The sequence below is a fragment of the Thunnus albacares genome, chromosome 1 (genome assembly GCF_914725855.1).
Source record: "Thunnus albacares chromosome 1, fThuAlb1.1, whole genome shotgun sequence".
NCBI lineage: Eukaryota > Metazoa > Chordata > Actinopteri > Scombriformes > Scombridae > Thunnus > Thunnus albacares.
Window position 1 is genome coordinate 19,877,780 of NC_058106.1, and position 23,726 is coordinate 19,901,505.

At 39.0% G+C, this 23,726-nt stretch overlaps 1 protein-coding gene across 4 annotated transcripts in view; it reads right to left on the bottom strand.

Annotated features, from left to right (window-relative positions):
* Window positions 1-23,726, bottom strand: part of furina (furin (paired basic amino acid cleaving enzyme) a) — an 85,129-nt gene that overhangs the window by 32,300 nt on the left and 29,103 nt on the right. For all 4 annotated transcript variants that reach the window (XM_044348008.1, XM_044348035.1, XM_044348019.1 and 1 more), the window contains exons 3-6: window positions 9,604-9,702; window positions 3,784-3,879; window positions 670-798; window positions 364-440 (exon numbers count right to left, since the gene is read on the bottom strand). In XM_044348008.1, coding sequence (XP_044203943.1) covers window positions 364-440; window positions 670-798; window positions 3,784-3,879; window positions 9,604-9,702 — 401 coding nt within the window. The remainder of the gene's footprint in view (window positions 1-363; window positions 441-669; window positions 799-3,783; window positions 3,880-9,603; window positions 9,703-23,726) is intronic.

Consider the following 23,726-nt stretch of genomic DNA (forward strand, 5'->3'; position numbering starts at 1 on the left):
GGAAAACCCTGATTATGTTGTAATTGCCCATTTTTGGGAAAGTAAAAACAATTAAATGGTAGAAAATTATAATGTCTTAGATGAAAACCCCCTAGGCTACAACCTTTAATTGGATACGTTCTGATAAATGGTGCCCTTTGCCTAAACAATGGGTGAGAAACAGCCAGAGGCCATATTTACATGTCAACTATCACCTGTCAGACAGTGAGGGGGACAAACTAATGAGCAAGTGCAGTTGTATCCTGACATGTCCCCCACACAGTCTGCATTTAGAGAAACACAACAGGGTGGCTTCATGGTAGGTCAAAAGACAAAGAGAGGAGTTAAAATCAAAAATGTTATGTTATCTGTGTAGATTTCTACCTGTTGTCGTTAAGCTGCGTGTATCTGGGCTGAGGATCTGGATCGCCATCATTCACATCGTAGCTGGCATCCGGGTCCTAAGAAAAATCAGATAAGCCGTTAAAGTCAGATGCAGAAGTTTGGAAAGCGAAATCAGCTTGGTGCATTTATGTAAAAAAAAATCTGCAGACGTTAAAAACCTTGAACTCTGTACACAGCAATCATTTCTAAAATTACTCAATTTCAATCTGCTCTATTTATTATCTTTATCATTGTCTCCTGCTGACAATTTCTCTGTGTTTCTATTCATTTAAAAGCTGTACTCACATAGTTCTGCATCAGGTCAGGATGGTTCTTCTCTATTCCATCATCCAGGATGGACACCACCACCCCTTTACCTGTGTAGCCCAACTGCCAAGCAGCTTTGGCATTCAAGTCACGGTGGTTGCCGTTGTACTGAGGATGGAGAAAGCAAATAGCTTAGATGGAATCTAATTATGTGAGAGACACCTGAGAGCTGACAAGAATGTGCTTTTAACTAAATCTGGAGTGGCTTAGTCTTTTTTTTTTTTTTTTAAAGGCAATCTTCTAAGACATTTTGATAAAGTCTGAAGAATCCAGGAAAAAGACGCTGCTTATTGAATTTCCTCTTCCTTAGTGAAAAGCTAAAGTTTCCCCAATGAGAGGAAGGCAGTATTGCACGGTAACGAAGAGTATTTCTATTCTCTAGCGAGTGTATTCTGAGTGCCACGCTTGCATTCATTATTAATACCCAGCATAGCAAAACAGCACTGAACTGGATGATGGCACACAGTAATCATTTTGTATGCTTTTTGATATGCTTTTGACATTCAACTTGACCTTTGGTCAAAAGCCATGTCTGGCTTTCATCTAGTTCAAAGCTCATCTTTTAAAGTGTACTGCTGGTTACATGTAATGTGTCTGGTGCACCATCCACTGCGTTTTCCTCTTATATATCCGACCCTTATAAATGTTTTCCATCAGATAGGAGAGGATTGTTCCGACCTTGTAGCATCATTGACACTTAAACCATCAAGAAGAAAATCAATTAAAGCTGAAAGTTGTGATCTGCAATTCTGATTCAGATTGAGAAAAGCCTTTTGTGGCTGGCACATTGAGTGAATAATAAATCAGTGAGTGCAAAGTTTCATTTTGAGTAACTGCTCATCAAGTTCCTTTCCTTCACCCTTAATGTCAATGTTCTCTCTGCATGGATTTCATGTTGAGCATGTGAGCATACATACAGCTTGAGATCTCGTCCATGATTTATCAGGAGAAAAAAATCTGTCTCATCATTTAGATAAATATCAAAAGAACATCAAATATTCATTGTCACTCACAGCAGATGCTGACCATTAGCATCTGTCCATCAAGGACACCCTGCCAACCGGCTTACCCACACTCTCCGCTGGCCAGCCAGGTTCAATTTTAATGAGGTACAGACTTATTTACTGTCGGGAGAGAGAGGCTGGGTAGGGAGAACGACGGCAGCACATTCCAGCAACCTGACAACCTTTGCACTTCAGGATATATATTACCACAATTATTTCCTATTTAACATACACAGAGTGTATTTCAATAATCAGAAACAAAGATAATATTTTTATATAACTCAGCAAAGTGCAGAGGAACTTGCTTACCTCAATGTTTTTATTCAATATATTAACATACTGTTTAAGTGTGAGATACTATCTTGCAACTAAGAAACTGCACACACTCAGCATTAGTGTATATTAGTATTAACTGTCAGAACAACTGAGATGTGGAGATAAACTGCAGGCTCGTAAAATCAATGTGAAATGATGATGATGTGAACTGTGAAATAAACCATTAGAAGCCTGGCAGAGTTTATGAGTTGAAAGTAAACCAGATCAAATTGGCATTTTTGAAGATTTTAATGTATTTTCTCTTTCCATTAGGCAAAGAGTTGGTCAGCAACCTGTTATGTTATGCTCTGTGATTCAGATTACATTGAGCTACTGGCCACTGAAAGTCTTTATTTATTCTTTAGCGATACTAGCAGCATGACACCAGGTATGTCTGTCAGGGAATCAGTCCAACAGAATGAAATATCTCAACATCCTTTGGATGCTTTGCCATTAAATTTGGTGCAGACATTTATGATTCCCAGAGGATTCATCCTCATAACCTACAAGTTAAAAATTCCAGTTTATGATGCAATACCTCTAAAACTTGTGGCCTCATTACAGTCAGCCTCAGATTAATTCTAACCTAACATGCTGAAATGCTGGTTGGTTATTTGGTTAACTACTAACATGTACACATGCTCTTTTGTTCCCCATGTTGAAATGTTTATATTCTACTCAAAGCACAGCTGATCCCAACAGTGAAAAAGGCTTTAAGAGAAGCAAAGGTGTTGCTCCAGTTTTCATGTCTTTTGGTGTTTAATGAGCTTTACAACCTCATGGGGTGCCAACAGACTTTGGATGTTTTCCACTCAAACGTCTACATCTTTTAAGGACCACAGCATGCACCACACTCATAAATAGCACAACAGAGGCTTTAGTCGTAATTCTTTCATAGTATTTTTAGCCAAATTATAATATATCAATTGGTCATTTATCTAACTATTGTTTGAAGTTGTGCTTAAAGAAATAATAAAAGAGGGACTAAATTAAGCACCAAAAGTGGTTTCATTATCCCTTCAATTCTATGAATTGTTATGAGCGTATGGCACAATCTGTTCCTTCTAGTCACACTGATACAACCAGGCAGTAGGCTTTTATCTACACATTTCCCTTTCAAGCTGCTAATAACTACTCCAACACACCGGGAACAGAGTCTGCCTCTGTTAAAGCACAGATATTTTAAACAACTGGTGATGCAAGTCTGCTTTGCATCACCATGAATCTTCCTCCTGCCTAAAGCACCCTCGAAGTAATTGAAGGAAGAGTGGAGCTGAACAGAAAATCTCAGGGGTTGTTACTGTTGCTTTTAACAGGCCAATGTATCAGTGACATTCTTCAAGTCAAATGTAAAAATCAATCAACTGAAAACCATAGAGCTTCAAGATGAATCACCTCTTTATCTCTCTCTCTGCTTCCTCTCTTTATTGCTGTGCCGTCTATGGACTAAAGTAAACCATCAATTTCAAAAAGCATGCAATTCAGATTTCAAAGGCGCTTTGTGCGTTTTCGCTATTGTTAAAGCTGAATCCTTTAGGTGAACTCACTCAGATTTGTGCTTGTTCAACAAACAAGATACACAACAGCATTTCCACAAAGCCCACATATTGGATTCATACAGGTTTGTCTTCTGACTCAGGGGAAACATCAAAGTCCCAAATTTAATTACCTGTATTGACTTTAGGTAGATAAAAAGCTCCACCAGTGTGCAGTACTGCATTACGCCCCACACACGTACTTGTTTATTCAATAGAGTTTCTGTGTTCATACTCACCAGGTACCACTGATCTCTGAATTTGGGATCTAAAGGTTCTACGAAGGTGTCCCTCTTTTTCCTCCGTTTCACCACCTGTTGCTCTGCCCAAGTCACCTAAACACAGAAATACACATGTAGAAAAAACAGTGAATGACAAAACCCAACTGCAAAGGGCACTGCACACTTTGATATTTAAAAAAAAAACAAAAAAAAAAACAGAAAAAGAAACAATTATGTGCTGGCCATGAGGGTCACGGTGTCAAATGAATTAATAGAGATCCCAATTCTCAGCAGGATGACAGCAGACAAAGTGAGATTAGAGGCACAGGGGTGTCGTGGTCTCCTCACTAATGAGACTCACTGATGAATTCCAGAGCAGCCCGAGACTAATTAAAATTTCTGGATCGGTGTAAAGTGGGATGTGCCCATTTATGCTTATGGGTACAACTAAACATGTATGCACACTTACATATACACACAGACTTACAAATGCAGTAAGAGCCTAACAACACAACAGTAACCCAGTCTGCAGCAGGCAAGTGAGCTTTTGTGGTGTGTGAGCTCCTGCAGAAAGTGTTGACAGAAGCAGAATGCATACAGTGAAAATGAGCCTGCATCTTACTCCCTCTGCAGAACTGTGCTCGCTAACAGGAAAAACGCCCGGGTAGACGAGAACAGAAAAACATGTCTGAAAAGAGAGACGGAACTGCCTGCCGCAAGGACAGAGCACCTGAAGTGAAGGACAACCAAATCACAGCGCACCTCTCTCTTTCTCTCTCTCTCTCCGCCTCTGCAGATCACTAGAGACACAAGAGTAAAGAGGGAAGAAGTAATGAAGGTCACATTAGCTGCTACATTGAAGCGCTGCCAATTCAACACTACCATAATGTAACGCTATAATGGAATAATTTCACTTCAAGGAGCCGAGAGGTTTGTGTGTAAGTTCACGTCGGTGTCGCTCCCTTCGCTGGTGAGCAGCTCAATCAGTCTAAGTGGAGGAGACGTTTCCACTTGGATTCATCTGATTCTTAAAGGGAAGATGAGGTCAGCCCTGTGAGGTGCCGCTGTGGCAATTTACACACAAAACTTTTTCACACTGAACATGTGCACTTGGGGGGAGGGGGGACAGTGTGGTTTTAAGGGCCCTGGCACTGCCAAAGTTAGATTCATGTCTTCTGTTCAAGCTGCAAAAGGTCAACTAATATGCCACTGATATGCATGTGCTTTCTGTTCTTGGGTGAGAGGAAATAACTTGTGAGCTGTCTGTATTTGATTAAGGAGGAAATGATGACCAAAATAAACTAGCCAACCATTTTCAAGCCGTTGTGAGTCTGACATTTTACTTCTACATTCAGAATACAAATTGTGAAGAGAATATGTTTAAAAAAAAAAAAAAGGAAACTAACTATGAACTTTTTCTTTGTGTTGTCAGACAGTGCTCTTGTTTTTGGAGGAAGCACAGAAATCTTATCTGCCTGATAAATACCTGTGTGCTACTGCTTCTGCATTTTTTTTCTGGTAAATTCTCTTGCTTTGAAATGCAGACAAACAATGAGCAGATAAATCAAGGTGGTACAGCATGTCAGAGACTGTTAGGAAGAGGGAGTGCACATATATATATTTGCTATTCTTATAATAATGCCAACATTGATGTTTCTATTTTTAAACTATGTAAACTGCATTGCAACAAGCCCTATGCAGAAATAAGATCAAATTATATTAAATCTAAAATGAATCCGACCATATCAGCAGCTCTTCACTGAATCAATAATATGCATCTTGATCCACATGAAATTTTTAGAAGGATCTCACATCCCTAAAGATTCACAAACCTCCTCTACATTATTATTACACCCAATTAATTTAGCACAGGGTGGAGGATCGACAGGACAGTTTAGAAAGGCAGATGTTGATGCACTCTTCTCAGTAAAGCTTTAATATTGGCTTTCTGTTCAAGAAAATGGCAGTATCAACTGAAATGGCTGTCTACAATCAGAGTCACAAAGACTTGGTTGTATGCCGGGCACAGATTCAACTTCATTACACTAGTCCATGTGATTTTCAGTCAGATATAAACTATTTTCTCTTACGTCATAAGGCGGCCTGTGTGATTTCCCCTCACACATTTCCTTATCTGCTTTTCAGTCAAACATGAAACGTTTGTTTTCACACATACGTGGTTCAGGAATTCAGTGAAAAAATAATTCTCTTTTCAAAACATGAGAGGGTCTTTGCGTGACTTCTTCACAGGAAGTTACGTATATGGCTGTTTATGACTGTTAATCATCATCACCATCAGTGATTTTCCTCTAAATTGTGCAACCATGTGTCATTTTAATGTCATACACAGATCTTGGAAATGTGAATCACAACTCTGCAAAGTTGTGATTTTCCACTTATTTATGTACTTATTTAGGAGACTGATTTAATCCTAGATGTAAGGGAATTAGAGGACAGATAAGCAGCTTGGGTGTTTTCATAAACTATTCAGACAACAAGGATGTTTGTGCCGTCAACTTCCTGCATAATCGGAATTATCTTTACTTCAGTACTTTTACTATTTAATCTGTGGAAAGCAATAAATGAAAGATTAAAATTAATCATGAATTTTAAGTTATTATATAGAGACCACATTTGAACAAAATATTCTATTTTCCATACAGTTTCATGCATTTTTACACAAGTAACAGCTAAAATCTTTCTTTAATCCAAGTATAAGAGATTAAAAGTATGTTTTAGGAATATACAGTATGTCCCTGATAGCACCCTTACATTAATCACCAATATTTTTCAAAATAGCACATCAATGAGTATCCTTTTAACTATGGTACATTAAAGAATATTAAACCGGACTTGAGACAAAGTCCTTATTTCTAACTAAATGTTTTCTTCCGTCTCCATAACAGGAACAATACAAGTTTTATTTTTCAGCGCCAAACTCATAATTCATGTTGAATAGATTTCCTAATTTTGGCAGGCGTGTAACATCAACAAACATTTCCATTTTCTACTTTGCAATTTTTATGTGAGGGGTCTTTTGAAATCCTTTAATAGTCTGTGACAGAACACCAGAGCACAGAAGTTGACAAACAGCATTTTCATTATAAATGAGCTTTGAAAATGGAAAGCGGTGTCTATCTCATACGTCCAGACCAATCCAATGCAGAACTAATGTTCACGAAGAGACTGCTCAGGTAATGTTTAGGCGGTGAGTCCTATCCGTCCGACAAATAGATTCCCCAACCCACTGCTTTGTCCTTCTTCATTATATAAACATAGTATCGTCCCTCTGAGGCTGAATAAGAGTCTCAGCTAAAGCATCATTACCATAAGGGAACATGGTAATACCAGTTATAGTACAGCTCAGTAGCTTTGTCATTTATATTAATGTTAAAGCTTTATCATGTTACAGCTGCTACCATTCTTGTCACAGTAATGAAACTGGTGATAAAAGCCTTGAGCGCAGTCAAACAAACTGCTGAATGGTGAAGTTCCAACGTTTCTGGAGCCGCTCATTGTTCTGCTTTGTCTGTCCTGTTCCTTCTCACATTTCAATTTACCAAACAAAACACTGATGCAAATGTGGACTCCCCATAACAACAAATAAATAAATAAGTAAATAAATAAAACAGAAGGCAGTAGAAGGCATGGAGGTAGCAGATAGGCCCAAGCTTTAAGTCTTCAATAGACACTATTAACAGGACTCTGTTAGCCAGTGTATGAGATCTGGCAGAGGTCCAGGTGCTTTTGTCAGTAATTAGACACTCTTCAAAGAGAGTTTGCTGTGCCTTTTGTTCAGGCTTCATCTCAACCAGTTTAAAAGCTGTGGGGATGGTCTCTCTGTAGGATTTAAAATTCCTCCTATTAGAAATATTGTTGCAATGTTCCCCTTTTCAAAAATGAAAAGAAAACTGTGGGGTTGATGCAAATGTGAATCAAATTTGCAATGATCAGCTGATTTATAAAAGCTTTGATCAGATTATTAATTGCAGCACAGTTAGAGAAATGCATCGTTGTTAAAACTGGAGAGAGTCCGTTAAAAAAAAATAATAAATGAAAGGATTAGCAAACATTGCAGGCTATTGCAGCATTTGCAAAGCTGTCTTTATTTTAAAAAAACAACAAACAGATAACACTAAATCTTGTAAATTCCTGTAGGCACTGAGAAGCTGACTTGACCCTTCCTGAGTAGACGGGGGGACCTGAAATTGCAACGCTCCACTTTCTCTGAGGTGCTGTGGGAAAAAAGGAATTCAACAACAGGAAATAGAGCCGCAGCGCTGAAGGAAATCCCAAAGAGGGAGGTGGTCTAGTTCTAACACGGACGCTGACAAAGACAGCAGAAGCTGTTCTATTCCAAGTGTGCACCTGTGGTTTGTGGCCACACAGCATGGCAACACAGCCATCGGCCAGTGACACCTTAAGGCGGGTTGCATTCACTTTTTTTTAAAGGAGGTATATCATTGTTTTTACAGATTTATGTGCAGATTTCTCAATTGCTTTAATCATCTTTAAACAAGTCTCCAAGTGAGGCGGGCTCAAATAATTGGGTAATTTAAATGTAAACATGTAAATATGATTTCCTGAAATTACAAAGGCAGGAAGAAGAAGAAAAAATCTTGAGAAAATAGTGTGAAACATTTTCTCACAATTCTCAAGTGCTTGGTGGGCTTCATCATTAGGAGAAGAAGAAAATATAACACAAGAAGGAGCTCAGATCAGCGAGGAGACAAAGACCCAGATGAAGACTCAACTACAGAGTAGAGGAGCCTGAACTGATGTGCTGGATCAGTACTAGAGTCAATCAAATCAATGCATTTTCATAACTGATCTCTATTGGCTATGGCTATGTAAAGCTTGAGTCATTTGCAATTCATTGTTCATTGTAGCTGATTGCGCTCTGGGTATGCCAGCTGTCAAAAGTGCCAGATCTGCACTCAATTAAAACACCTAAATGTAGTCATGATGTACAGCGTCGTCAGCAAGCGAACCATGAAGGAGCACAAACAATTAAATATCAGCCAGCAATTCCAATTAATAATTTCCACACTGACAGCGAGCTTCAGAGAGCAAAATAAGACTGTTTTGTCTGTTTCAGTGACAAACAACAGATACGACACTGCTCTGAAGTGCTGCTGTCAGGTGAAAACTACATTTATTTATGCCGAGGATAAACAGAATCCAGTCCAAAACCCTTCTGTCAAAACAACAACAGACGTTATTCTGTATGCGGATATTACACAAAACAACCAAAAATATTATAGTCTACCATGAAACTAAAGCTGTGATGCAGGATATGTATTCTTATTGTATGTTTGACTGTAAAAACATATAGTATCCTTATTGTCAATATACTCATTTTAATGTAGGCCTATCTGAAATTATTATAATGTTCTTCTTATTTGAGGTTCTGTTAAAATGAAACCAACTCTAGAAGCTGATTTTTCCTTCAGGTTGTTCCTTTATTTTAAGTCATGTTTTTATTGCGGTTCCTTGTTTTTAGAATAGAAATGTATTTTTAATGTTATTAAACCCACCCTCCATTCAAAAAGGTGTTTTTCTTCTTGTTCCTACAGTTGAATGTTTGAGCTTCACTGTGTAGAGTTTGACACTAGAAGACTGTTTTCACTTTCATCTGCTGAAGGTGAAAAGTTTCTCTGCGCTCACTGAAAATCCAGTTTTAAGGTGTGGGCCTACGAGCAGGATTTGTGACATCACAAATAGTTTGGAAGCCAGTCGTGGTCCAGTTTGCAACTTAACACAAGTGTGATGTTGAAACTTGAAGCAATAAGTCTCATCAACATCCATCAATCGTAGCCCCTGAAATAAACTTCTTACCTTGGGATCTTTTTGTAGACGGACTTGTGTCCCCCTGTGATCTGACAGCGATCTCTTCACCAGTGTACGATGCCGGAAGTGATAATAATCACCAAATACCTAAAAAGACAAAAGGATAACATCAGTTATCACATAAGAGCATTTACATTTCTCTCTGTTATCTAACAATTCCTCTACAAATGATGATTGCTTTAATTAGCAGAATTGGTCCAGAGTAGTATTCACTACAAAACAGTGATTGATTGAATCACTGAATAGACAGAATATCAATTTGATAATGTATTGACAATTTAAAATACCAAACAATGGCTCTCAAATGTGAGGATCTGTTTGTTCTTCTCAACATCTACATCACTGTAAATGTAAATCCTTTGGGGAGTTTTTAGATTAGGTAAATTGATTGAAAAGATATATTCAAATTGATGTTAGAAATCAGTGTTAGTTGCAGCCCTAATCTAGACTAAGAGAGGGTAGAGTAGCGTATGTTATCAAGTTAGATAAGAATGTTAAAGGCATCCAAAGGAACATTTTAACATTTAGAGTTAAATACTGTGTTCAGCAGCCGACCAATCAAAACCCTGTGAAAGTACTCAAATGCTCTTAACTGCTCAATATGCTCTGAATTGTTAATTAATGGTTTCATTAAAGAGAAAATGGGGAAATGCAGTTAAATTGAGAGCTGTAAACAAAATTATCACCACACACAGTACACACAGTTTAACATATTTATGAGCAGCATAAACATAGATATACAGTACATACTGTATATATGGTGTAAAAAAAGGGGGGAAAAGAAACATTTTTGTAAACAGACTGGGATGCTTTTTGTCCCAGCGAAGGTTGATGTAGAGCTGAGGTACTGCAGTGTGTGCTGCAACATTCCTTCACTCCAAAAGAGGCACGGTTCAGTCCCCAAACTCCTCTGCTCCCATTTAATCACAGTAAACAGGCCAATTCTAGCCAGGCTGACACACACAAAAAGCCCCTGCACACAAAGCCAGTGGACAATGGGGAGGAAATAACCAAGAGCGAAGACACACTTTACAGTGATATTCAGCTCAGAGGTGGAAACACAACCACAAGTCCGTGTGTGTGTGTGTGTGTGTGTGTGTGTGTGTGTGTGTGTGTGTGTGTGTGTGTGTGTGTGTGTGTGTGTGTGTGTGTGTTTCCGTGTTTGTAAAACCATTAAAAAACGAGACCAAAGGAAAATGCAGGATATAAAAGGGGATAAAACGCTGACATCCAAAGGCATTAGCTGAGCCGATGGTCCCTTTTCTGAAGAGGAGAAGAATAAGAGCAGGTAGCGTCTCCATTGTGTTAGCCAAGATAAGAGCCTGGGAGGTGGGACATGGATGGAGAGCGTCAGGGTCCATTAACACCAATAAAAAAAACATTCTTGAAACTCAGATGCTCAGACAATGTCCACACTTATCACAGTTTTTTCATGGTGCAATCTGCATTTCTGGGCACATTTTCATGTAGAGAGGTATTTTCTATCACGCATGAAGTCACACCAGAGGCAACATAATGTCAGTTATTTAGAGCACAGTGCGATGTAGTTTTAAAAAAAAGGAGGAAAAACATGAAGGTTCTGGTGTCGGCGCATCTGAATCAAAGAGAAACAACTTATTTCTAAACTCTCCATTCTGTAAGAATTTATGCAATTCATGGTAAAAGACACAGACCCCAATATGTCCAACGGCAGCAGCGTCAACAGATTGTAACACAGCCACAACACATGCTGAGTTTTTATTAAACAGTGCCACTTTTACTATCTGTCAACTAGAAAACCACTTTCCCGCTTTACTACTCTTAATTGCTCTCTTCGCCTGAAAGTAAAGCCATCTGATAAGTGCGGCAAGTCCACAAACATCTGGAGGTTGTCAAAAGTAATTCTGGGGATTGAATCAATATCTTATGAGGAAATATGGATGTAATATTTATCACAAAATAACTCCTGGAATGCTTTGATCATCACGGATCAATGATGTATACCAATAAAGGGCTTCAAAGGTTGAATTCTTAACAAGTCTTCAAAAGGTTTATGATCGATCCCAAAAGCTACTTCTCCTTCGCCTTCTTGAAACTAACTTCCTTAGATGTTACAACAGGTAGAAAACTTTACATGGACACTTCCACAACTGCCCCACAGGCACAAGTCAAGCAATGGACAAGATTTTTTCCAAGACAAACACTTGTATACATGCATTAAATGCACACATATACACATACAGGGTTAGAGGTCACCCCACACTAAAAACTGCTCAGTTGTTACAAACATATTCACTCACATTTTCTCACCACACTTAACAGAAGTCAGTCCATTGTAGTACGGCTAAATGTCCACCCTGCAGCTCAATTGTCATCTGGCAATCAGCAACTACACTTAAAAGCTTATGTTTTTGACCATTTAATCCGGAGACCACATTGTTTCTGTGGGGTTTAACTGCTTTTCCACTGGAAAAACATTTAGATGGGAAAAATGTGGAAACAGACGGATCAGGACTTGCGAGTGACCATTACTGATGCGATAAGCTGAGCACTGATAGAGCAGAACAGGCTTAACTGGTGCTCTCCGAGTGGCCTATTACTGAAGTGAGGCATTAATCCATCAACCTCATTAAAATGCACGGTAACAGACAGTGGAAAATTACTGTCTGCTGGTTTGTTTGCATGTTTGCTCCCTCCACGCCTGCCAAATTTACCTTGTGGGAAAACACTTATCAAAAGGTCTGGTGTCTCATCTCCAGTGACTGTTGACACAATTATGTTTTACAAAGAGCCAAACAATGTCTGGAGACAAACTGGAAAAGAGGTTTGGGGCTGCAATAAAGTGATATGAAACAGTTTTCTATATGGAGCTGTGACTGACAAGAATAAAGCCGGTGGATTATGGAAATTCCACTTGAAGAAGAGGCTAAACTGCAGATAAATCAATCATGGCATATTTCCTTCGCATTTTAACTTTTAACTGCATTTTATTTTGGGGGCATCAGGATGTAGGGCATTATCATATTTTCTTTGTGCATCAGTGAGTTGAGATAAATTGAGAAAATGAGCCGTGCGCAAGCACAAACGATACACCCTCCTAAAATAGTTCAGCAACTTGTTTATATAATGAGGCTGGATTCTAATTACTCACAGCGGTGAACGGGTAGGACAGGGGCACAGCCTGCCACAGTGGCAGCTGGACATAACCAGCAGTTTCTTTTAAAACAGGGCAGTGCAGACCACCACGGAAATGGGTTTGCACAGCTGGTCTGCCTTTCTGCCAAACTACATGTTCTCTACTCATTGTTTTCCCCCTTAATTATTTGTCTTACAACAGTCATTCTGCCTCTCCTTACTCAGTGACCTTTAGTTTTATTTTCAGTCTATATTATTTATATACTTGGGCAGCACAGTGGCTCAGTGGTTAGCACTGCTGCCTCATAGCAATAAGGTCCTGGGTTTGAACCCCAGCCATCCAAGGTCCTTTCTATGTTGAGTTTGCATGTTCTCCGCATGTTTGCATGGGGTTTCCGCCAGGTGATTCGGTTTCCTCCCACCGTCGAAGACATGTACGTTAGAGTTTAGGGCTGTTTCTATTGTGTGACAATAGAAAAATTGTTTATTTTGTTGTGTTGCAAATCATAGTCTTCACAGCAATATTTTTCTTCATTTGGAGTCTGTCCATCTTTTGCACAGCTTTTTACTCATGAAGTTTTTATTGCACTGTAACAGAAGTAACTAGCGTAGTTGTCATCAATTCTCCACCACTGTCTGTCTCTCCTCTGCTCCACTGAGATCCGTGTGTGGAGGGGCTGAGCCCTGCCTGCGGTGGAAAAGAGACCAGAGAAGAAAAGACAACAAACTAACATGACCACAAGTGACAGCAAAATGCAGGAGAGACTATGTTTATATATGTTATTTACCTATGTGCACTTGTTTCATTTCAGCTCAGAATGAGAGTTTCTACTGCATTTTGCTGTCATTTATGGTCACACTACTCTCCTCTGCTCTCTGTGGTTCAGGAAGGGCGGAGCTGCCCCTCCACACACACACACACACACACACACACACACACACACACACACACACACACACACACACACACACACAGCATGTGCTCATGATGGGGGGTGCACAGACCAGAAACTATTTATACATTGAATTTACAGAAAATGTGCTATATGGTGATATGTACCATTATCTGGAAATGAAATTGCCTATATCAGGATATGAGACTTTGATCATATCGCACAGCCCTATTAGGGTTAATACTCCTGTCAGTGCACCTGACCGAAGGCACTAGCAAAGAGAACTGGAGTTGGTCCCCAGGCGCTGCACTGCAGCTGCCCACTGCTCCTAGTGAGCATATACAGGATGGGTCAAATGCAGAGGATCCATTTCATTTCAATAAATGCAAGTACTGAGAAATGACAATAAAGCAATCTTAATAAGAACATATGCTTAATGGACAATTTTGGTAGCCTTGAAGTAGACATTCACTTTGTCTGCAAGAGTTACAACAAAACTTTTTGACACATTTCCACAACAGAGATGCACATGCAGGTGAAGTGGTGGCTGGCATGCAGAAAGTGCATCAATTACACAAATTAGGTAGGTATAAACTATTAAATTTATGAAGCCTTATAAGGCAAACCGGTGCTACCTTATTTATCAACACAGTGTCATTCTCAACAAGCTACTGGCCACATTCCTCCACTGTGTTTATAAATACAGATTATGATTCTTGGCACAGTCGACTGTGTACTTCGATTGTTCAGAAGAAGCTAGATTAGACCATCTAATGGTGTTGACAAAAACAAGCAGATTAAATACGATGGTGAAATATAGAGTGTTAGAGTGAACAGGACAGCTAGGAAATACCCCAATGACTTCAACAGGTACAGGGGGGCAGAAGGTTGACATTGTGATTAGAGTGACCATCCTTCATCCAGAGTGCCTCAGTTCAAACCCAAATAACACACAATGTCCCAAACTGAATCACTATCTGGTTCAAATGTTTTGTGACTCTGGGTTACAGCGCACAAAAACAAGGGTTTTCTCTTTCTAAAAACTGACTTTCTAAACTTTTGATTGCACGTTTCACCTACTTCTGTACAATTATTTCTTGGATTTTTTTAAATGACCGATCGCTCAGTTTTGTTCTCCAGTTGATATTTTACTTTAGTGTGAATTCTTGCTCCATCTTGTTGATCTGCACAGAAAAACATTCTCCTGCTTACATCATATTACCCTCTGCCATGTGCTCAGCTGTTTGCAGATGAGTAGCTCTCCAACTTCTGAAACCCTGCTATCAGTCACCCAGTGCCAATATTTTCCCCATCATTATCTCCCCCTCAGGTCACAACAGTTGAGTCGCAAAGCCTGAGGACCTTTATCTTCAAGTAAAAACCCTTCAGTCCCACTTCTTCTTCTCCTCGTACCTGACCAGGGTGGGAAATCAGCACGAGCCTACCAGCCAAATGCTGGTGAAATATGAAAGTGGCTGGTAGATTTCAGATACAAAATAATGATTTACTATTCAGTGGCTGGTGAATTTGAACATTTATCTGTCAGTGGCTGGTAGATGTTCACATTTTAAAAAGTTAATTTCCCACTTTGCACCTGACCTCGCTCAGAAAAAAAAAACATTTTCTCTACTCGTCGCCCACTTCTTTACCTACAATTTCTCATGACTACAGACTCAAAAATTTCCCTCATTCTGTTGGTTGTAGTTATCATTGTCCTGAAAACACTGAAGGGAAATAGTGTTGAAATGTGGGTCAGTGTGGGTGTGCTGTGGGTTTAGGTGTAAAAATACAAATAATTGTATTTGTCAGTGAAAGGGAAGCCACATCATTTCAGAGAAACATAATGTTCATTTGATTGCAACACAAGTGAAGTTTAAATGTGGACAAATATCATACTGTGATGTGATGCAACGCTGGGCAAAACCCATGACATTTTTACAACTCATTAACTTGTAGGTACACAGTGAAAATGTCATGGTCGACCACGACTAAGATAAATATAAAATACACTGATAAACAATAATTATTCTTGCCAACTTAAGATCGTAATGCAAAAGATTATACAATGACACAATTATTTGGTTGCTTATTTCTAACAACAAATACATATAAGTAAACTAACAAACATGAGCTTATTGTATGCTCCATCCTCCTTGGGTCTCCTTTGCATTAACAAATAGGGGAGATAGTGACTCGTCCGCTGCAGCACACCTCGACTTTATGGAGTGGACTGGTGTGTAAAAAGTTTACAGTGTCATGGCAGAACTGCTGCAGGGCTGTTAGCTCACGGGTCGATGAGAGCTGTCCTCAGATGACTAACTCTTCACAGCGAGATCTTTATGGTGCTGTGAGGGTAAAGTCAGATGCAGTAAGCACACAACAGCACACATACAAAAGCTACACAGGCCTTATAACACCAAACAAGCCCCAATTGTACTGGGTTTGTACAGACTATCATAATCTATTATAGAAAACTCAATACATTGGAAAAGTAGACACACTATTGCTCAGCGCTCTATTGTTTCCCTCTGTTAGAAAGACAACATGGCCACTGACCTGATAAACCCATTAGTCCCACATGTGAATCACTAACATGATTGCTCTCAGATGGATTTTCTTTGACAAAAGAAAGAAAGGGGTGGTAAAAGCAAAGAATAGCCATAACCCTCTGGCCCCTGAGTGAATACACTCACTCTCACTCTTCTTTTAGGCCAAAGCTGGCTGACTGACTGAGATGTGAACTTTAGCCTCAGGGTGGAGTCAGAAGTCATCTCAAAGAATTGGACCATCCTGAGCAGAGCTACAATCAGCAGGTGCTGCAGTGAAAGGATTTCTGACAGAGTCATTCTGACCTCGATCTGAGAAGTATTTAAAAAAAAAAAAAACCCTCTCAGAACAGAGACGTGCTCCTTTAGACAAGAGGCAACTGTGGGAACTCTTCAACGTTTCCAAATAAAACCAGTTTACTGGCGTCAATCTCCTCCAGTATGTTTGAGGTGTGAGTCTGGTACCTTACAGTTCTCGTCAGATGTTGCACTGCTTGGGTCACAATTGAAAAGAGTAAATAATTTCCAGTAACTTTGTTTCAACACAAAGTAGCAAACAGTTTTGATCGAAGTGTAATTCACTTGCAGACTAATGGATGTGAATCTTTTCTATGAGCCGTGGCCCTTAATGATTTTAAATATTGTTTACATGTCTTTCAGATAGAGCTATTAGACGACAAGACAACCATCAATTTAGAAGCACTTGCTTCATTCAGTATAGTTGATACTACACCCGTTGCAGAGGCAAGAATCAATTCTTCAGCTATCATATGCAATTTGGTGGATGTTCAATAAGACAGGTGACTTTGTAAAAGGGTAGTTAAGGTTTAACTGTCACTGATGAGGCTTTTAAACAATTAGTCTGCTGGCTGTGATATTCATCTTGTTTTTTTCTGAAAAAGAAACATGTGATTTTTTAAATCAAGTATGCTGTGCACGCAACTTGGTATGTGAGCTTTTTCTCAAGTGCTGAAGGTTTTGATGTACAACAGACAAACAGTCTCCACTTGTAACCGGAAAGGTAAAGTCAAGTGCAAAGTATGAGTCACCGTCTAAAATACAGTATATCCATGAATGTACGCTGCTTATCTTCCACTGTGTATTGCTTTTTTTTCTGATTACAGCAGCTATTCATTATTCTTCAAGTAAGATTTTATATTCATTAATTTTTAATACTCCGTTTAATTTATTTTGCTGTAATCACCTCCGAGGCTGCTGCAGTGCCTCTGTATTAACCCAATACAAGGTCCGTCAGTAGCAAAGTCTTCAGGCATAATCTGTTCAGAGAATGACAGATAATCTAATTTGTGTGGTCTTCAAAGGGGAGTTGATGAATTAAACCTTTCAACTATCAGTAATGGAGCAAAATATCTGCTTAAACTGGACACATTATTCATTTAGAAATGTACAAATCCAAAATTTGATTGCTGCCGTGAAGAACTTGTGTCACACACTAACACAGGTGGAGTCGTGAAAGCAGCACGTTAGCAGATCAGCAGCAGCAGCTTCTGTGTCTAAACAGGACTTGTTCAGGCACAGTATTGTGTGTAAGTCACCTGCATTTTGTCAGTGGTCAGATCCCAACAATTTAACACTGTAGTTACAGGTGTAAAACGGAAGAAACCGATATCTAGGAGGGCTAAGTCAAGGACAACTGGATTGGTTTTAGATGCTTGAAGAAGTAAAACTACGCTCGCTTCAAGTTGTATTGCTGGTGTATAGCACGAATGAAACGCACCCTGCTACACAGCTTGTGTAGACCGCATTGATTAAATAGATTAAAATATTCTGACAACTGAAAAGCACATCTGAAACACTTCCTGTATAGATGAGTCGTAACAATAAATAAACCAACTGTGTAACACTGATCAAAAGTTAAGTCTTCCATCTGGACTGGAAAATGTGAAAAAATATATAGTTTAATAAAAGTGTGGCTGTTTCAATGTAATTACCAAACCAACGAGCCAATAATAAAATAAAAGAAATTCAGTGGTCAATTTGATCATATCTAGAAAAAATAAAATAATGCCTACACTACACAGAAGACTCATGTAATACTGCAGGGGAAATGTTCAACAATATTATGCATTACACAATATAGCCTATTTATGCAAATTTACTGATTAAAAACTGCTTTAATTTTTAAAATGTGGGGAAAAAAATCTGTTAACTGAAGGGCTATTACATTTTTATATTGTGCCTCAGTATAAATTTTTTACAGATGCTTTCTTATACAGCATGCAGTATGAGCACTTACAACACATTTTACTCTTCAAAGACTACAAAGAGGTTCAGCCCTACTTACACAATGACTACACTCACTGTGGCTTCCTTTACGAGAAATAGGCAGCAGAGATTTTTCTATCTTGGGGGTGCAAATCTGTTGAAATTTTCAGATGTGTGTCATCAAATTTAAAAAAAAAAAAAAAGAGAGAGAAATTGAACTCCAAACATATGGACTCTCAAAGACAACTCATCATTATGGAGTGTTAAATCAAGAGGAACCGATCCAACCTGTCTGCTGTATGATTAGTGTCACAGAACTTCCAACGTGATGAATCTCTAATCACACTTGTCTAGTAAATCTGTTCTGAGCCGGAAAACAAACAACTTTTCATGATCAGTCTGCTGGAAATCAAAGGTCACCCCATTAGACTCATATTAAGTTACGAGATGATCTCTCCAAACACGTCGTCAACTCTCATGCAGATGCCTTGATGAGCTCATCCTCATTAGTGGAGGAATTCGACTGCATCCAGCGCTAGTTACCCAGTTAGGAAGAGTGTGTGCGTGCGTGCGTGTATGTGTGTGTGTGTGTGTGTGTGTGTGTTTGGAGGGAGGAGGGGGGGTCTGCAAAGGAGAGGCAGCTAAACTGAGATGGAGGAAATTGGAGAGGGACGCGGAGGAAGCAGGTTTTATCACGAGGGAGGCCATTCCATCAAACGGAGTGCAAACTGTATGATTGCTTTTGACACCAGGAGGGAATATTAAATCTAATCTGAGCTTTGAATCTGCATTAAACTGTAGAGTAAAACTGACCAGTATATAGTTTAAAGGGGGAAAAAACTGCTCTTCAAAACTGGGGATGGATTTTGTATTCCTGGGATCATTTACATTAGGTGTGGGTTTTTTTTCTTCTTATTCCAATGGATAACTGGCCAAAGTTTGTTTATATACGGTGTCCTGATTTCATTATCACCATGTTTTGGCTTTATTCTGCTTTCAGAAAATTACCAATCTGTATTTAGCAAAAAGAATATCCCAGTTAAAACTTACATTTCTGCTGAACACCAACAACTCCATTATTCTTCAATTCTTTAACACACAAAAACAAGTTATCTGATTTCTAGTGATAACCTATTACCTCATAGTAGTTTATTTTGTTGTAATCTTGTTTTCATGAAATCACAAATTAAGTAGCAGATGATGATAAATGCTTAAATGAAAGAAAACTCTTCGAAAACACGTTTATCACATGTTTATGGCGCACAGTATGTCTTTCCTGCTTCAAACTCATTTCATTTCAACCCAGGTAAATTGCCTCTCGGTCCCTACGGGCCCCCTGCCAGGAGTATTTGAATAAACGTCATTATGTAAGTATACATGAAAGCACGCTGCATAAAATCCTGGGTTGGACCGAATTAATGTGCGCTGATGAAAAAGCATGAACAGAGACTTTAAGACAAAAATATGGGCAGAGCCACAACTTACGGCACTGAATTAAATGATTAGGCTGAAAATTGTAGACTTGTTACCTAATTTCTGTTTTGTAATCTAAAAAATGATCACTTGAGAGGTTTATGGCATCGTGAGAGATTTTGAAGGTCAGTTTAGGGAGGTATACGCGGGAGTAACGTCCCGGACAATGAGTCTGAAAGCTGAATCTGAGGCTTTTTCTGTAAAACTAACAAGTTAAAACTGACAGAATTACTTGGCCTGTAAACGTTACGAGTGCAAGAGGACACGCAACTGTGAGTCTTCATTTCAAATATAACATCACATTAATAGCCTGTTGCGTTTTTCTCCCACTTGCCTCCCTCTCTCTCTAACACACACACACACACAGAATAAAGGCAGAGCAAAAGGTGATTGCCAGTGGGACAAGTGCTAATAAGATTTAACTCTGGCATCTAATTTTATCTCTCCTCTTTCCTCTTAAAGCACTGAGAGCACTGCTGCTGGACAGAAATACCAAACAGGTTCTTCCGACCCCAATGAAGGACTGTTGGGGCCATTTGAGGAAGCTGCACTCTCTTAATTTCCTAACAACTCTCCATCTAAAACATTTCCATCACTGTCCTCTTCCCTCCACAGAGGACTGAGCCCTTTTGTCTCTGCAGCCACCACAGGTAGCCAACCCCTCTGCACTTCCAATTTAATGGACTGTCATGACGGTCTTCCCTAAGGTTCAGAGCAGCGACATTGTGAGTGTGACTTTGAGAAAAATGTAAAGAGGACATGTTTCTATATTGGTAGGTGAAGGACTTTTTCCTTTATAATAAAAAGTTTCTCCAGTAAAGAAAACTTCTGTTTTTGCTGTAGTCGTGATTTTTACAGTGTCTCATTTGACATTTTTGGTTGAATAACATGCATTTGTCAAGCAAATACTTTCCACACTAATTTATTTTCCCACACAATCGTTGGGTTTCGGTTATTTCAACGTAACTCAACATGTCCTGCTCCACACGGCTGGCATGAAATTGAGCCACAACCTCGTTCTACTGCTGCCAGCGCCTGAGGCTACACACATTACAGTCTGTGATCCCCTTCGCTCTGAAAAAGCCTCCAACTCATTGTGCTCCTCCTGTCTGCACTGTAGGTGAAGTGGGGTGAAAGAAAGACAGATCACAAAACAAGATCCACCACACAGATGGACGAGGGAAAGCCCTCGAAGCCTATCTGTTACCCTTGTTTCCATGGAGATCAGGCTACAACAATAAAAATCAGTTAAGGCTCAGTTTTGACCATGTGCTATCTTTGTAAGAGGGTTAGGACAGAAAGAGATAGGTGATAAAGTATTTGGTATCGTCGCAATTTTACAGAATCTTTCAAAAGGTCCTAAGCAAGCAACAAAAAAGAGATTTTACGTAGGAATGCAAAACAAATTGTCCTGTGCGGTGTATTCCTTTACAATGCAACAAGCCTTTTCAAAACATGACACAAACCAGACATAACTGATGTAGATTCCTCTGCAGGTATGCATTGCACAACCTCAACTTGGTGATTATGGAAAAATTGTTGAGCATGTCATTCTGGTTGAATGACTGACTGTCTCATCAGCCAGTACTTATCTGTACCACCATTGTCTTGCTTGAGGAAAAACTACAAGCTGAGGCTTTCTGCTTCGATAATGTTATCGCACAGCTCTTAATTTAGTCTGGACAAAATCCTCTTGCTGATTCTTCCCCAGACTTAATGGTGAATTTGATCTAATAATGAGTACCTGGTGCCTTATAGGTCACTACACACACACAAACTTTCTCCTCCTGCTCAAATCTGTCCAAACATCAATTTCACAGATAAATGTTCAGGAATAGGCGAGAAAACTGATGTTGCCAAAAATTGATCCTGTAAATGCTCACACACAAGTAGTAGTGGTGTAACGGATCATAGTTGATCCATGATACGTACGGATCGTCCCCCCACGGTCCGGCACGCATGTGAACTGCGGATTAATTGCAAAATTGAATGTCTAGTTTAAGACAAAGTAAACAAACTGCTGTAAGTACAAGTCATAGACAGACAACGCATCGCTAACAGGGATTTTGAAGAGCGACAATCAAACCAGCATCAAATGCGTCCGAAGTGATATCTGCAGGTATGTTTACATGTTGGTTAATGTGCTGCAGCTGAGCAGCTAATTAGCTACATAGCTGCTAACTGACATTAGTGGTGCACTTTTCCCTCAGTGAGTATTTGTTTGGTGGCTTTTTCAACAAGCTGCAGGACAAGACGTGTGTTCATGTTTGTAAGTTATCAAGTTTTGATGATGTGAACACAAGCTGTTGTTTCATTCACTATCATATTTAAAAGGCCTCATATTGCAATTTAATTTAACAAATGAGCGTTGAATATTTTATATATTTTAAGATTTTATTTAAACATTGGACATCTTGAATGTTGTTTTCATTTAAGACCATGGGCAAAAGTTCCTTGCTGTGTTTTACAGAATATATGGAAAACAAACTTTTATTTGTTTGACCCCTTTTTTATTTTTAAAATTTTTTTTGCTGATCCAAAAAATGATCAGATCCGTGACTCAAATCCGAACCGTGAGTTTTGTGATCCTTTGCACCCCTAAAAAGTAGTGAAATAAGCTACCACGAAAAGGTCATGTGTAATGAATATTTTTCCTAATAACTATTCTTAGTCTGCACAATGACACAGATCACCAAAAGGTGCATAAACACACATGACAGGCACACTCATTTACCAGCTACCTGGTAGAGATTACTTTTTTTTTTTTTTTTTTTTTTTTTAAGATCTACACTGACATCAAAGTTTCCCATAAATGAGCTGCATCTACAACTGTGAATAGTACCAGGAAATGGCTACGGACCATTTCTGAAAGCACTTTCAGAAGATATTCATCTGTTGGAATTACCCAGAGGACATCCTGTAAGTTAAGGATAATTTCCTTGAATATTTCAGTCATCTTTTAAGAAGGTAAAGCCAAAGACTGTTACACCCAGCTCTTGTGTAGTGTATAACAGCTGGCTGGATCTGATAAGGAGTACATAAAATTCAAAAGGCAGGATAAGTATCACAGCTGAATACAATGAGATTACTTCTCAGATGTGGCAATGAATAACAGGTTATCAGCTGGTTTTTTACTGTTCCCACAGTCATTCCATAGAAAATACTCGAGTGTCACCTCAATGGTGGCAGAAAAAGCCTAACATAAGGCTTTGAAAAGTTTATTAGGGAGTAGTGTAGGTGAAATGAATGTTTTTTTATGTGAAAATAGACATAGTATTGAAACAGATGCAGCTTAAATCAAGGGTGTGTAGTGTGATATGCAGGTAAATGCCCTGAGAATAATGAACAAACATCAGTCAGTATAATATTCTTTTATTGACAATGAGTATGAGGCTGAGTGAAAACACTGCCAATGTCAATGAAATAAAACTGAAATTAGTTGAAAGCAGTAAGTCTATTTAAGAGAAATTTAATCAGGCTTTCAATGGGTCATCATTGTTTATTTTACCCCATCATGTTCTAATCTTATGAAAGAAATACATGCAAACTGCGTCCAGCTGCAGCCACCACTGCTGCCATTCACAAGGCTTAATGCTTTTGTTCCTACTGATCTGAAATTGATGTGTTTATTTATGTGGGTGAATGTCGATCAACAAAATTATTCATAATTTCCATTCCCTTGGCAGTGTGAACAAATGAGTTCCTCCAACCAAATAATTCAGCAATCGGGGGAAGACATGTTGAATGCAGATACAACGCAGAATTATTCATAGACAGTGGCACAACGCAAAACAACTCCGTTCTCATCTATATTACGAGAATGAAAAGCCATCACTGCCTTGTCAAGGAACATTAAACT